Consider the following 15,419-nt stretch of genomic DNA (forward strand, 5'->3'; position numbering starts at 1 on the left):
AATGTATGCACTCACTAACTGTAAGTCGCTCTGGATAAGGGTGTCTGCTAAATGACTAAAATGTAAAATGTACATAGGTTTGGGGAGTCTCCCACATGCCTTTTGGCGAACACCAAACGTGTTTGCTTATTTCTTTCTTTAAGCAATGGCTTTTTTTCTGGCCACTCTTCCGTAAAGCCCAGCTCTGTGGAGTGTACGGCTTAAAGTGGTCCTATGGACAGATAATCCAATCTCCGCTGTGGAGCTTTGCAGCTCCTTCAGGGTTATCTTTGGTCTCTTTGTTGCCTCTCTGATTAATGCCCTCCTTGCCTGGTCCGTGAGTTTTGGTGTGCGGCCCTCTCTTGGCAGGTTTGTTGTGGTGTCATATTCTTTCAATTTTTTAATAATGGATTTAATGGTGCTCCGTGGGATGTTCAAAGATTCAGATTTTTTTATAACCCAACCCTGATCTGTACTTCTCCACAACTTTGTCACTGATCTGTTTGGAGAGCTCCTTGGTCTTCATGGTGCCGCTTGCTTGGTGGTGCCCCTTGCTTAGTGGTGTTGCAGACTCTGGGGCCTTTCAGAACAGGTGTATATATGTGACACTTAGATTGCACACAGGTGGACTTTATTTTACTAATTATGTGACTTCTGAAGGTAATTGGTTGCACCAGATCTTATTTAGGGGCTTCATAGCAAAGGGGGTGAATACATTAGCACGCACCACTTTTCCGCTATTTATTTTTAAGTTATTTTTTTCATTTCACTTCACCAATTTGAACCATTTTATGTATGCCCATTACATGAAATCCAAATAAAAATCCATTTAAATTACAGGTTGTAATGCAACAAAATAGGAAAAACGCCAAGGGGGATGAATACTTTTGCAAGGCACTGTATGTTAATCTATGCAAATATCCAGTTGATACAACACTTCATCAATTGATCCACCACAGTGTGGGGCTGTTGCCCAAATGGCACCCTATTCCATACCTAGTCCACTACTTTTGACCAGACCTCTATGGGCCCTGGGCAAAAGAAGCACACCATATAGGGAATAGGGTGCTATTGAAGATGCAGCCTCTGTATCCTGTACTGCATTGAACTTAACCTTAACTATTGATGATAGTATTAACACTTTGACGGGTGAATATTTAACTTTAAAAAATATGAAAGCTATTTAAATATTTAATATACATCATGAAAATATGAAGAGTACAAGGGAGGACATTTATTTGTGGAGCATAGTGCAGGTTATCACAAATGTGCTCAACATTCTTCTCCAAAGACAAGACACACTGCCCCAATGTGTTAAGAAATGTATTTATTTAATGAGATACTCACTGATGCTCTCAGGTACCCTCCTCCCTCATCCTCCTCCCTCTTCTCCGTTTTGTTGTGATAGTGAAATGTAAAAAATGCCGACAACAGTTTCATAGGTTTTTCCAGTACCAAGCCTCCAACCCCCCTAATCGCAAGTCCTCATACCCTGCAAGACAAACACAAGCTTTCCCTTACATCTGGGACTTCCACAACACACATACAAAGTGCAAGTGTCAACTACTTAAACCTTACATCTATGAAAAATCACAAACAAATCCATTGCATTTACCCTCCTCTCTTACGTTCACCAAAATGAAGTGAACTTCTTGCCGAGGCCAGAAATAGCTGTGTAAAAGAGATAGAGAATAGATGGGGTGAGAGGGAAACAAGAAGAAAGAAAAAATCGTATTTAGTACAGTATAGAAAGTTAGTACATTAGTCCTTTTCACAGAATATTCTGTAGAAGGGGTGTACATCAAATGACGGGTCCTCTGTAGCTCAGCTGGTAGAGCACGGCGCTTGTAACGCCAAGGTAGTGGGTTCGATCCCCGGGACCACCCATACATAAAAATGTATGCACGCATGACTGTAAGTCGCTTTGGATAAAAGTGTCTGCTAAATGGCATATTATATTATATATTATATTATGTTTGTATTATGTTCAATCACTAAGAAAGAACATCAACGACTGAGACACACACACAACATACAGAAGAAAAGTCATTATTTAACAGTAATTCCTTCCACATCAGAATCTGGATGCATCCCAAATGGCACCCTATTCCCTATATTGTGCACTTCTTTTGACCAGGATCCATAGGTAGTGCACTATATGGGAATAGGGTACCATTTGGGATGCAACAGTGTTCAGGTACTCAGGGCTTTACCATCTCCCAGTTTCCCCGCCTGTTCGGCTGCCCCTCCCGCCCCTCCCAGGATATTGGTGAGAACGTTGACCCCCTCCGCTGGGGGCTGGCCTGCCGCTGCACTGCCGATCCCACCAGGCCTGCTACCTATCCCTCCAGGAAGCGTTGCTTTAGAGCCTGCAGAGGAACAACAACAGCACTGTCAGATGACACGAAGGGGGTATGTCACTCTCAGTATGTCATTCTGTTTGGGTAGTATGTCATGTCTGTTTGGGTAGTATGTCATGTCTGTTTGGGTAGTATGTCATGTCTATTTGGGTAGTATGTCATTCTCTGTTTGGGTAGCATGTCATTCTGTGTTTGGGTAGTATGTCATTCTCTGTTTGGGTAGCATGTCATTCTCTGTGTAGGTAGCATGTCATTCTCTGTTTGGGTAGCATGCCATTCTCTGTTTGGGTAGCATGCCATTCTCTGTTTGGGTAGCATGTCATTCTGTGTTTGGGTAGCATGTCATTCTGTGTTTGGGTAGTATGTCATTCTCTGTTTGGGTAGCATGTCATTCTCTGTTTGGGTAGCATGTCATTCTCTGTTTGGGTAACATGACATTATCTGTTTGGGTAGCATGTCATTCACTGTTTGGGTTTGAGAGAGTCTAAAGACAGTAATGTATTAATGCAGTGTTAGACTGTGCGAGAGGTGTCAGTCTCACCGATGCCTATGAGGGGGGGTGTAGCTGTCTTGGGTGGCTGTGCTGCTGCTGCCCCCCCTATCGCTGCTGCAGGTTTCACCCCCCCTATCGCTGCTGCAGGTTTCACCCCCCCAATAGCTGCTGCAGAAGTCACCTGTCGCGGAACAGAAAGAGAGGGGAACAAAATTGTTACTGTCCAGCTGTTCACCAAGAGGTGAAAAATAAGAGAGGGAAATTACATAAGCCCAGTAATTTCATGATTATTGCCAGGATGCACAATTCAATAGACCTTGAAATACCAAACCCATCTCAGGTGTACTCACGGCTGTGGTTGTTGGCTGGCCTGCAGTGGGTCCGGCTGGCTGCCGGCCTTGTGCCGGAGTCTGGCCAGGTTTAGCCTGCTGTTGTGCCGTCCCTGGTCCTGCCATTGGTCCTGCCACGGGTCCTGGCCCCGCAGTGCCTGGAGTGGCCTGAGGGCCCCCGGTGGTGGTCTGAGCAGGTTGGCTCTGCTGCGGGGGCTGCTGCTGCTGCTGGGTTCGTTGCTGCTGCTGGCCAGGCTGCTGGGACGGTTGGCCCCCGTCTGGCTCCTGGGACCCAGGCTGTCTGCCTGACTGGGGCAGCCCGCTGGACCGCTGCCCCTGTTGCTGCTGCCCACCTGGACCCCCCTGGGGCTGCTGCCCCTGGCCCTGCTTGGCCCCTGCAGAAGGAACCCCTTCCTGTCTCCTGGAGGACGAGCCTGGCGGCCTCTGACCCCTGCCACCGGTGCCCTCGCGGTGGTGGCCGGAGGCCGGGTCACGAGAGGAGTAGTCTCCAGAGTCCCGGTCCCGGTAGCCATCCCGGGAGGAGCGTGGGTCCGAGCCTCCCCTCTTCTGGGTGGAGGAGGATCCACGGCCCTCAGAGCGGGCGGATTGGTCTTTGGGGTGTGTTCTGGAGGAGCGGCTGGACGACCGAGGCTCCTCACCGGAGTGGCGGGAAGAGGAGTGCCTCCCCGAGCTGCCGCCGCTGCTGCCATGGTGACCACGGTGGTCGCGGGATGATGAGGTGGACGAGGGGTGGCGAGGTTGGTTGTTGTACTCGTCCTGAGGCCACAGGTCCTGCTCTTCGGGAGGCTCATCATAGTCATGGTAGGTGTGCTTCACGTTGGCGCCGGTCTGTTGTCTACCAGTGGAGATGTGGCCTGCGCTCCCATGGTGTCTGGAGCGGTTGGAGCGAGCCTCCCTCGGCTTCTCAAACCAGTCCGTCTCCTCCTGACCCAGATGATAGGCTTTTTGAACAACAAAGAATATCACATTATCATGTGTAGAGAGGAGAAGAGGAGAGACATGCAGTCTGAACTGAAGTCATGCAGACGACAGACAAAAAGACGGGCCCAAAGTCTCAAAAACATGGAAAGTCTTTCAAAGTCAAACAAAAAACAGCAAAAAACTTGTAAAATCACAAAACGCAAAAAATATAAATGTTTTCACCAGGCAAAAAGAAAAAAAGAAAACATAGGCATATGCGGTTTCATGCATTGGGCACAACACTCACAGTCACAAAACAGAAGAAGCCATCATGCTACTCTGAAGACCCTTGGCATTCAGACTCTTTCCAGCAGACAGAAAGACAGAGGAAGTCAGGCAGTTAGTGGCATTCAGCACCAGTTACCTTCACTGTCCGACACAGCAGCATGCTGGTCGTCTACGAGATACGGGTCATCTGGCTTGTACACGTGGCTCCTGGGCAGGTCCTTCATGTGGTGGTCCTGGACGTCTGGCAGGGAGTGGCTGGAGCCGTACTGGCTCCTCACGTCATGGGGGTCCCCTGGTACTCCGGTGCCACCTCGTCCGACCCCCACAGGCTTCCCCACGGAGCTGAGGGGGCTCTCCTCCTCTGAGTTATAGGTGCGCAGTCCGGGCCGTCCGCCGCCGCCTCTCTGAGACCGCTCCATGGCGTCCCTCTCGTAGGACTTGCTCCTGGAGGAGTCCCTGGAGGAGATCTTGTCCATGCCGTAGCCCGTAGACCGGGACCTCCCCGAGCCGTACATCCGGTCCTCCTCTTCCAGGGCTTCCCGGCTTCCCGGGTGGCCACCATAGTACTTCTGCTGGTCGTAGCCGCTCTTTTTCACCCCGGACCGAGACACCACAGTGCAGCTGCCGCCGGTGGAGGTGGTCATGGTGTAAGAGGCCAGGTCGGACTCTACGTCCCGTGCCTCCTCGATGGGGGAGAACTTGGAGATCTTCTGCTCCATGCCTTGCTTTCTGTGCTTGCTGCGCTTACTGGAGGAGACAACGGCGGGAGCCAGGCTCTTGGATGGGTGTTTCTGGGTCCCCGGGCCCCCTGGGCGTGTTGTGCTGGGGTGTTTATTATAGTCGTCATAGTAATAAGAAGATCCCCCACCACCTACAGTGGTGCTGGTCCGGGGGTCCACAGCGCCCTGCTGGTGGTAGCCCGTGGTGCCTACAGACATGTACGGGTCCACAGGCTCATTGCTGTAGCCAGTTTGGCGCGCTGGGCCGTTCTCACCGTAGCGTCCTGCAACAGGATGTCCCAGAGCGTCAACAGCTGAGCCTGTGTTCTCTTTGGTCAGCTCGCTGATGTCGTCGATCATGACGTAGTTCCTGGGGATGTTCTGCTCCAGGTTTGCGGTGTAGAGGCCGTCTGCAGCGTAGGCCGATGTGGGGCTGTCCACACCGTGGGTCAGGCCTGGCTCCGGGGGGCGGTACTGCCCATAGGCATTGGGCATGGTGTTGGAGGCATAGACTGAGCCAAAGCCGGTGTCTGGAGATGATGTGGCCACCGACACGGCAGGGTTACTGATCACCTCGTAGTTGGTGGGCAGCTTCTGTTCCAGGTCGGCCAGGGAGGTCTGATGAGGCCTCTGGTGGACCGTGAGGATCTCAGCCTGGGGCTGGAAGGACATGCCCTGGCCGGGATAGGGGCTCTGGCCTGGGTAGGGGAGATTCTGGCCCAGGATAGAGGGGTTGGGAGGCTGGAAACCCTGGTGGCCATGCTGTTGCACGCCCAGGTCTGTCTGGTAGGAAGGGTGGCCGTAGCCCCCGTGGGCTGGGTAGCCTGGCTGGGGCTGGTAGCCTGGGCCTTGGGGTGGGTGGGGCTGGAAGGTGCCTGGCTGGGGCTGGCCGGCTATTGGATACTGAGGGGGCTGGAAACCGATCTGTTGGTAAGCAGCGGTTGGCTGCTGTGTGGGCGTGTGCTGGCTCTGTGGGTACTGATAGGCCATGTAGGAGGAGGTGGGCGGGTACTGGGAGGCCTGGCCAAGGTCGTTGGTGAACTGGCTCAGTGGCGCCGTGCTGGGCCTCGTCAGCAGCCCATTACCGTCGAACGTTCCCGTGGCTGCCACCATCCTCAGGTTATTGAGCTCAGTGTCTGACATGTAGTCGCGGGGGTCGCCCATGCAGCGCATATAGGCCAGCTCCCTCCTCTCCCTCTCCTTCACCAAGGTCTCCTTGCGCTGATGGATGCCCAGTTCCAGGTACCGCAGCTTGGCGTCAATCTCCTTCTCCTCCTCCTCCAGCTCCTGCTGCTGCTTGCGGAGCTTGGTGGACTCTTGCTCCACGGCCTTCAGCTCACTCAGCAGGCCGGCCTTGGTGACCCCCTGGGCAGGCCTGGGCAGCACCCTCTCGGGCTGCATCCCTGGAGAGCTGCTGTACATGTGGGACATGGCTGGGGTGACGATGGGGAGAGGGCTCTCCTCTGGAGGCGGGCTGGGCAGGGTCCTTTTTACCTTTCTCATCAGAGAGTTCTGCTGCTGCTGCAGGGTGGCCATCTGGAGAGAGAGGCAGAGAAACACCATCAGGATAACACTCACCTAACATTGAACAGAATGCCTGCATGGAAATCAGACTAACTGCACTAAAGAAGATTCCAGTCCAGTCCCCTATTCTAATCATTACACCTTGATACTTTGTCATTTCCATAGCTTAATTCAGAAAATTGCAATATTATAGACTAACTTCTATCAATGTAGCCCTTTCTTGCAGTAAAATGACCTAGTGGCCTCATGGGTGGAATTTTATTAATATTTGTCATAATTAATAAACATTATTTTTTTTAAACGCTGAAATTCCGGTGTTTCTATGTCAAATGTTTTTGTTATATTTCAGTCTGCTGTGATGTATATAAAGTGTATTTTGGGGTGCAAACTCAAAATTGAATACATCCACTCTATATCTGACATGGTACAGGTGTCTTCTTAATTTTAAGTCCATAACCATGTGTGTGAGGTGTTTCAAAGTAGATTTGTTTAAGACTACCAAGAAACACTCTGTGTGACCCTGATTTAGCCCACTGCAGTAAAATTAAGGTAAAATGTATAATTATATGTTTACATTTGTTTGGGTCCATTCAAAAATACTTTCATCATGAATAAATGAGCATACTAAAAATCAAGAGCAAGTTTCTTATTAAAATGTACTTTGCAAAAGATGAGTGCTACAACCATGAAGAATGATGTCCATGTGAGAGAGAATTGGTAACTTGGGAGCAATTCTCAGCATAAATAGTTAATATTAATACTTTTTAGAGCGTTAGAAGATTCCAATCATAACATAGTCATACACGTTTTCATAAAAATTAAAACGTCCTTCATCCTCATCACTTATCGCAAAACCTATGCCAACAACAACAAACTAAGAGCAATGATAAACCATTGTGCACAGAAGAGAAAAAAACATTCAAACATGGCTAGATTTCTTCTTTCTACTTACAGTTTAGGAGTTGTGTAGACCCATGATGAATTTATTAAGTATCCGTGAGAATGCCATTTTATTCAAATGATGTATGGCCAGCACAAATAAAACAAGAAATGTATGTAAAAATCATTTTATGATTCTTATGTGTGCCTGTTCATCGGACAGCCCTGGCACTGAGTACAGAAGGATCTGACTTTACTTTGACCAGCTGCTAACATGTCGGAAGACAGCAGGGCTGTACCAGGATGCCTCCACATTATGTCTCCCCCTGGCATTTCTAAGGGCTTTGCCAGATATAGCAGGCAAAGCATGAAGGAGAAAGAGAGAAATGGGGTGTGTGTGTGTTGTGTGTGTGTGTGTGTGTGTGTGTGTGTGTGTGTGTGTGTGTGTGTGTGTGTGTGTGTGTGTGTGTGTGTGTGTGTGTGTGTGTGTGTGTGTGTGTGTGTGTGTGTGTGTGTGTGTGTGTGTGTGAGGGAGAGAAAAAGCAGATTGAAAAGGCAAAGGAGAAAAAAGAAAGGGATATCAGAGAAAGCTATGGAGTGAGAAAAAGAGAGGATGGTATAATGGAATAGAGGGGACGCTTGCCTGGTGCCTAGCATGGACAGTCCTTTGATGCCAAACCCTGTGTGATGCATCTGTGCTCTCACACAGGACTATCTAGTCTGTTCAGTATCACACTCTCTTCAGTACTCTGTTGTTTACTTTCTCTGCTCTCTACTGTATATAAGATAGTCATGAAAAAACGTCTTCTGTCTTGTTAAATGCTTGTTCTTTTCTAAAAAATATATATTTATTTTTAGTCATTTAGCAGACGCTCTTATCCAGAGCGACTTACAGTTAGTGAGTGCATACATTTTTTTCATACTGGCCCCCTGTGGGAAACGAACCCACAACCCTGGCTTTGCAAGCTCCATGCTCTACCAACTGAGCTACACGGGGCCTACATTTTACATTTTACATTTATGTCATTTAGCAGACGCTCTTATCCAGAGCGACTTACAGTTAGTGCATACATTATTCTTTTTTATTTTCATACTGCCCCCCCCGTGGGAATCGAACCCACAACCCTGGCGTTGCAAACGCCATGCTCTACCAACTGAGCTACCTCCCTGCCGGCCATTCCCTCCCCTACCCTGGACGACGCTGGGCCAATTGTGCGCCGCCCCATTGGTCTCCCGGTTGCGACCGGCTACAGCAGAGCCTGGATAACTTACAATGTACCTAAATAACTTACAATGTACCTATTTATTTTCATATCAGGTCACATTATGATTTAATGTGTTAATGTGAAAGTTATTGAAGTGAAAGTGAAATAATAATAATAATAATGTAACTTATTACATACCTGACTGTTGGAGAGGGCCTGCTGATGGTAAAGGGAGAACCTGTTCTTGGCAGGGTCTTCTGAGGTGGGGCTGAGGGGTTTGGGGTCCGACATGGAGCGCTGCACACTCTTGATGGGTCTGGGGAGGCTCTGGTGACGCTGAGCAGACTCTGCAGTGAAGGCTTTCTGCTGGGGTGTGACATGTGCCTTGTTGAGCTTCTCCTGGGAGGCGAACGTGGTTTCCAGCATCCGATGGGGCGACAGCGGGGACACAGGGGAGTACAGCACCTGGGGAGACTTGGGAGGCTGGCGAGACGGGGACTCGTTCTGCTGCTGGCCTTGGTAACCGATATCCAGAGGGTCGGGTTTCCTCCTTTCGAACTTGGCCACCCCTTGGGGAGGAGGTGGGGTGGAGCCCACCATCTGCATAGTGGTGGAATATGGGCTGATGGTAGTGGGGACGCTGAGCTGAGGGGCCACCACCCCCTGAGACTGGGCCTCTGGTTCTGTCTGACAGGCCAAGCTCTCACCCTTATGGGTCCTCTCTGGGGCAGAGATGTAGTGAAGCAGCTCCACCTTGTTTGTCTCAGCCGCAGTGATGTGGATTGCAGGTGAGACCCTGCCCAACTGGTCTGCCTCAGTCTGGCATGAGGAGTCGTTGGTGGTCTGAATGGCTATGCTGGAGGAGGACACTTTGGTGGTTCCATTGGATTTGACCTCGGTGCTGGAGTCTGAATGCTTGGATAAGCGCGATCTCCTGCGCCTAACCGGTTGCTCCCACTCTGCCTGATCTTCGTCGTCTGTCTGGACGCTGCAGTCGGCGATCCGCCTGGTTCTCCTGCCCCTGCGGTTCATGTACCTGTCCTCAACCTCTTCATCGTCCGTCTGCACACAGCTATCTGCAATCCTCCTCACCAGCTCCTCCTCCGATCCATCCCTAAGACGAGGCATAGAGTTCTGCTTCTTCATGACCCTGGACTCCAACTGATTCTCACTGTTTCTCAAGGACATCTCAGAGGCAGAGTTTGGTATGGGCCTTGGGGTCACCACTGCTTGGACCACCTGCCCTTCCATGTGGGGTTGCCAGAACTGCACACTTTGGCCGTCCTGTTGAATCACCCTACCACTCTGGTCACAGATGATGAAACCTTGAGGGGTTCCTCCTCCGACTACTACCCCTTGTATGGCACCTTGAGGGGTTCCTCCTCCGACTACTACCCCTTGTATGGCACCTTGAGTGGAAGTGGCTGCAGCAGATGCTGCTGATGCAGCGGCTGCCTCGGCTGCTGCGGCCGCAGCCGCTGCCTCCACTACTGCACTCTTCTGTCTCTTCTGCTCCTCCAACTGCTGCTGCAGCTGCTGCTGCAGCGACTGGATCTGGTCCAGTTGCATCCTCTGCTGAGCTAGCTGTTCCCTCTGCATGACCAGCTGGGTCTCCCTCTCTGATTGCTGCTGATGCAGTACTTGCTGTTTGATAGTCTGCAGCTCCTGAATCTCACGTTGCACCAGCATTTGTTCTTTCTCCCTGTGCCTCTGGAGCTCCATGCGGTCTCTCTCCAGTTCCTCATGCAGGCGCATCTGCCGAAGTTTCTCCAGCTCTACGCGCTCTCGCTCCATCTGCAGCATCTGCTCCTGCTGCTGTCTCAAACGCTCCTCTACCTTTTCTAGCTCTGGGTCGACCGAAGTGGCGATGGTGGTGCTTGGTGCTGCAGTAGAAGCCATCTGGCGAGTGGTCTGGGGCTGGGGCTGCACTAGAGCCTGTGGATCAGGCTGAGTTATAGGCTGGGACTGGGTTTGAGTCAGAAATGAAGTTTGAGTTTGAGTTGCTATTTGTTGTTGCATTTGAGTTTGCATTTGTTGCTGTATTTGGGACTGTATTTGTTGCTGTATTTGGGACTGTATTTGTTGCTGCATTTGGATTTGCATATGAGTTTGAGTATGGGGGTGTGTCGTAACATTCTGCCCTTGGATTTGAGTTTGGGGGGTCTGTTGGTTTGCAGGGACTACTACAGACTGAATTGGCATTGCAGTAGTTTGTCCACCCATATGAGCAATTGGCTGGGCTGGTGTTAAGGTTGCAGCCGTGTGTACAGAGACGGTTGCAGAAGGCTTCCCAAGGTAGACAGGAGCTTCTTGGGTGGAGGTGCTTGTGGCAGGTACACTTCCAGGAACACTAGCCATTGTAGGGAACTGGTTGGGAGGAGGGTACCCGTAATGTCCCTGTGTGGACAGAGGCATCTTTGGGGTCATATGAGGCAACCTGTTGAGGCTCGCCAGTGGTACAGCAGTCACGCCTGCAGGGTAAGGTCGGTATATTCCTCGTGGCATGGGTCGCAGAACAGAGGAGGGCTGGGTGGTTATTGGCAAGGTAGAGGCTATTGGGGTGTTGATGGTGGAATATGTCATACCGTCAGCTCCTCTCATTGCAGACGGATATAAGGCCCGTATGCTTGCTTGTCTGGCATTGATCAGATTGGTTAGGGCTTGGCCGTGTGCAGTGGGCCTCCCGTCAGGGCCATAGAGCAGGTTGGCTCGGATTGATGTTAAGCTTTGCTGTAGGTTGAGCCTGGCTGCAGGCCCTGCTCCACTTCCAGAACCATACTGCATCATCTCAGGGTTGCTGTACCGTTGACCAAAATGGTCCATAGAGTTCAGAGCTGCACACATTCGGCTGATCTCCCTGGCAGTGGTGGCACTATACTGTGCCAGGTTGGCGTCCGGTAAACCTGCCTGACCATAGCCGTAGTCTTGGTTGATGTTGGACATGGAGCCGTACCTTCGTAGGGGCAAGGGAGGACCTGCAACATCTCCTTGATGACGTAAGTCTGTGTAGGATCCGTATTGCGCACCCATGCCAAGATATCCTCCTTCGTAGGCCTGATTAATGGTGCTCAGATCCACTGCCAGGTCCCCAGGATCAGTCCTCTGATAGTACTGAATACCTGCATTAGACAGGTTGGTGTCAGACATGGAAGGTTGAAGCCTCCCTCCGGGGGGTATAGGGTATAGAGGGACTCCCTGCATAGGTTTATGCTCCTCTGGTGCTCCTTGCATGCTTGCTGCCTGGTAGCCATTATTACCAGGTGGTTGTTGTTGTTGCTGTTGTTGCTGCTGCTGTTGTTGTTGCTGCTGCTGCTGGCCTACAATGTAGTGTGGGGCAGGGGGTGGAAGAGTGACTTGGGAAGGTTCAGTGGTAGAATTTTTCTGAGTTAAGTTCCCTGCACAGCTACCAGCAAAGGGTAGCTTGTAAACAACGTCACAACAAGCCACTTGGTTCTCTGGTTTCTGTATCTGTCCACCAGTGAGATCCAGGACCTGGGGAGGGGGAGGAGGCTCTTTGACCAGCTGAGTCACGGTGGCCACCTGAGAGGCATTGCTATCTTCCAGTTGGACCATCATGACATGGGGATTTCCAGTGGACAGGTTCATAACTGTGGGTTTGTTCTTCAACTCCAAGGCAAGCCCACTCTGACCATAGTCATGTTGATTGTTAGAGGGAGGTAGAACTACAGACACTGGCTGGGGAGGCATGGGAGATACTCTAGGAATCACACTGACACTGACCACAGGCTGGGCACTGCTACTGCTCGTCTGGCTAACCACCAGGTCTTTCTTCAGCAACAGCGGCTGGACCTGGTTCGCTAGGTTATAGCGAGCAAAGGAAGACTGCTGGTGCTGCTGGAGCTGCTGCTCGAGGAGCTGTTGTTGCTGTAGGAGCTTCTGCTGCTGCATCTGGAGCTGCTGCTGCTGGATGCCCAGATCCTCCAGACACGCGTCAATCTTAGGAATGGACGGGTCAGTGATGGGTGGCTTAGTTTGTGTTAGACACATTGCTGACCCAACGCCTTGCCCCAGATCCATACGGTTCTGCAAGGGATCTCCGTAAACCACTGGATGCCCCTTTGGCTGAGATATAAACATGGACGCTGCCACGGTGACGCTGACTGTTGTTGGAGTGGATGCTGAAACGTGCGGCTGCTCTTGTGCATTCAGGTTCATGGCTGCATTCAGTGGCTGCACTGCTTTGTGACGGTTGGGTGGTTGTTCAGCATCGAGGGAATACCTCCTTGTATCAGTTGCCAGAGATGTTAGATCCATGCCCTGGTCTGTCATGATGACTGGGGCGGCCTTCATTGGTGCTCTCAGGTCCACTACAGATGCAGGTCCACTCGGATGCATTTGCATTTGGCCCTGCTCTACGACCCTAGAGGTACCTGGGACATTGGAGAGCCTACATAGGGAGATATTTTCCATTGACATTGACCCACGACTGTATGTGGTAGCTGTGGTTGTCATTGTCATGCTTATACCTATATTAACCCTATCTGCAGTTTGGAGCCTCTGTAAACCATGTTGAGGGGATTGTTGCGATGGGTGCATTTGTGGGGACGTTGGAGAGCTCGTTGAAGGAATATGTTGCTGACACATGGGCTGACGGATAGCCTTTGTTGGCGAGGACAGGGGAGAAGTGGAGGAGTTTACAGTCAGAGGCTTGGCAGGACTGGTGGTGGTCTTAGAGCCCAGCGTTATCTCCATTACTGGTGAGTTGGAGGAGGACTGTTGTCTTGCAAGGCATGGCGATGCTGCTCTTTGAGGCATCTGGGGTCCATGTTGTTGCAGCGGTACTGGGGAGGTTGGGCCCCCAGCGCCAGGCTGAGAATGTTGTGGGGACCCCCCAGGCCCAGTGGGTTGTGGTGACACCCCAGGCCCTGTAGGTCGTGGGGACAGGGAATGAGTGGGGCTCTGTGAGGGAGAGGGGGAAGGGGAAACAGGAGGACTGGGGCCTTTGAAATAGGAGAAGAGGGAGGATGCGATGGAAGGCGCTCCAGAGTTAGGAGGAGGCGCCCCCTGTGCTGGTCCCTGAGGACCTGGTCTTACAGCCACCGGGGGGATAACACCTCCTATTTTGGCAGTCTGCATCCTCATCCGGTCTTGGGTTTCTTTTGATAGATGCTGTGTCACACTGATTCCTGGGGGGACCCCTTTTCCAGCCCCACATGGGTCGTTTGAGGAGAAGGAAACAGGTGCAGAGATTTGTGTGGGGCTGGAGCCAGGGGTTAGAGGTGTTCCAGTGCCTAGATGTTGTTTGCTGCCAGGCTGAGGTGCTCCAGCCGGTTGCCTTTGTGGACTTCCTTGTTGTTGGCCTGGCCTTCCTGGCTGTCCCTGCTGCTGCTGCAGCATCTCTGCTTTCCTCATCATTTCTTCATACACCTCCTCTGCACTTTTCAGTGTCTTGTCCAACGGTGAAGTGGCAGTATGTTTTTCAGTTGGGGAGTAGAGGGACATGAAGGTGGGTAGGTTGTGGTGGCTTCCTGACTTGTAGAGCTTGGAGCCCATCATTTCAAAGCCCTCTGCCTCTGAGTCCATGGAAGGGGAATACTCGGAGCAGGAGGATCTGTGGAGCTCCTCCATCTCTGCTGCCTGTCTCAACTCCTCTGTCGGGGATGCATCCTCGATGGGAGAGAGGTTGCTGGGGGGAGTCTTGGATCTCTCTCTACGTCTCTGGGCCCTTAGCTCCTCTTTGTCCCTCTTGGTTTTCCTGGCTGTGCTGCGGATCCTCTGGAGGTCCAGATCTCTCATCTTCTCCTGCTCTCTCAGAAGCTCCTCTTCCTCCCTCAGCTCATCTTCCTCGGATGAGTCCTCGATGGTGGGCAGGAGTGGGCCGTGGGAGCGGTGGCGAGCCTTCCTCTGCTGCTTGGCTTCCTCCAGTCTCTGCCTGCGGCTGGGGCTGCTGTCACTGTCATCCTCCATGGAGGACACGGAGGTAGGTGACGTGCCAGATGTGTAACTGGGAGTGGTGGCAGGGAGGGTGGATGAATACTCCCCCTTCGACCGCTCCTCTGGTGATCCAGTCAGGCTTTCCATCTCCAGCTCTGGCTCTCTGAGATCATGCTCTGAGTTGTTCAGCTCAATGGTCTTAAACCGCCGCAGGCCTCCTTGGGAAGCCATCATACCTTCATCGTCTTCGCCATCTGCCTCCTTGGTATCCTCCTCAAAACTACTGGAATGGTGGGTGAGGCTGCGTCGTTTCTCTTTCCCCAAATCCTTTTTGTTTTTTGTTTTCTGGTAGCCGTACCCTTCCTCCTCCTCCATCTCGTCCTCGTCAGCGCTCATTTCCATGATCTGCCTCCTCATGAACTCCTCATCTGTAATTTCTTTATGGGACTTCTTCTGCCTGGGCGGTAAGGGGGACAGACGACTCTCGCTGCTGTCCTCCACATAGTCGTGGCGCAGCTTGGGGCTGAGATCGTCAGACACCACCCCATCCGAGTTGTACTCCTCGCCCTGGTCTGCAGCGGACTTGGACTTGGACTCTAGCAGTGGCCGCATGGAGCTCTCTAGCTTGGTGATCTCAGAGGGGCTGGAGGGGCCTCGTTCACCCAGCTTCAACCCAGGATCCTCACGGATATGGCCTGTGATCTCGCCCACGGAGCCGGAGATCCCATCTGAGGAGTAGCCCGTGTCACTGAGGCTCTGTGTGCTGGACTTGTTGGAATCCTAAAGGAAAGAGAGAAACAAGAGAGACAGGTCAGACGCCAGTATTA

The 15,419-nt window shown here is 51.6% G+C and overlaps 1 protein-coding gene across 1 annotated transcript in view; it reads right to left on the minus strand.

Annotated features, from left to right (window-relative positions):
- Positions 1-2,172: 2,172 nt before the first annotated feature.
- The window catches only part of LOC311134067 (protein bassoon-like), a gene marked incomplete at both ends in the record, with an annotated part of 127,749 nt that continues 114,502 nt past the window's right edge, over positions 2,173-15,419 (minus strand). Inside the window, 7 exons of the mRNA XM_084167663.1 lie at positions 2,173-2,348; positions 2,881-3,013; positions 3,183-4,123; positions 4,507-6,604; positions 8,896-10,662; positions 10,966-11,937; positions 12,019-15,372. Of these exons, the coding sequence (XP_084023789.1) occupies positions 2,173-2,348; positions 2,881-3,013; positions 3,183-4,123; positions 4,507-6,604; positions 8,896-10,662; positions 10,966-11,937; positions 12,019-15,372 (9,441 nt within the window). The remainder of the gene's footprint in view (positions 2,349-2,880; positions 3,014-3,182; positions 4,124-4,506; positions 6,605-8,895; positions 10,663-10,965; positions 11,938-12,018; positions 15,373-15,419) is intronic.

This window comes from Coregonus lavaretus (assembly GCF_964263955.1).
Source record: "Coregonus lavaretus genome assembly, chromosome: 8".
NCBI classification, from domain to species: domain Eukaryota; kingdom Metazoa; phylum Chordata; class Actinopteri; order Salmoniformes; family Salmonidae; genus Coregonus; species Coregonus lavaretus.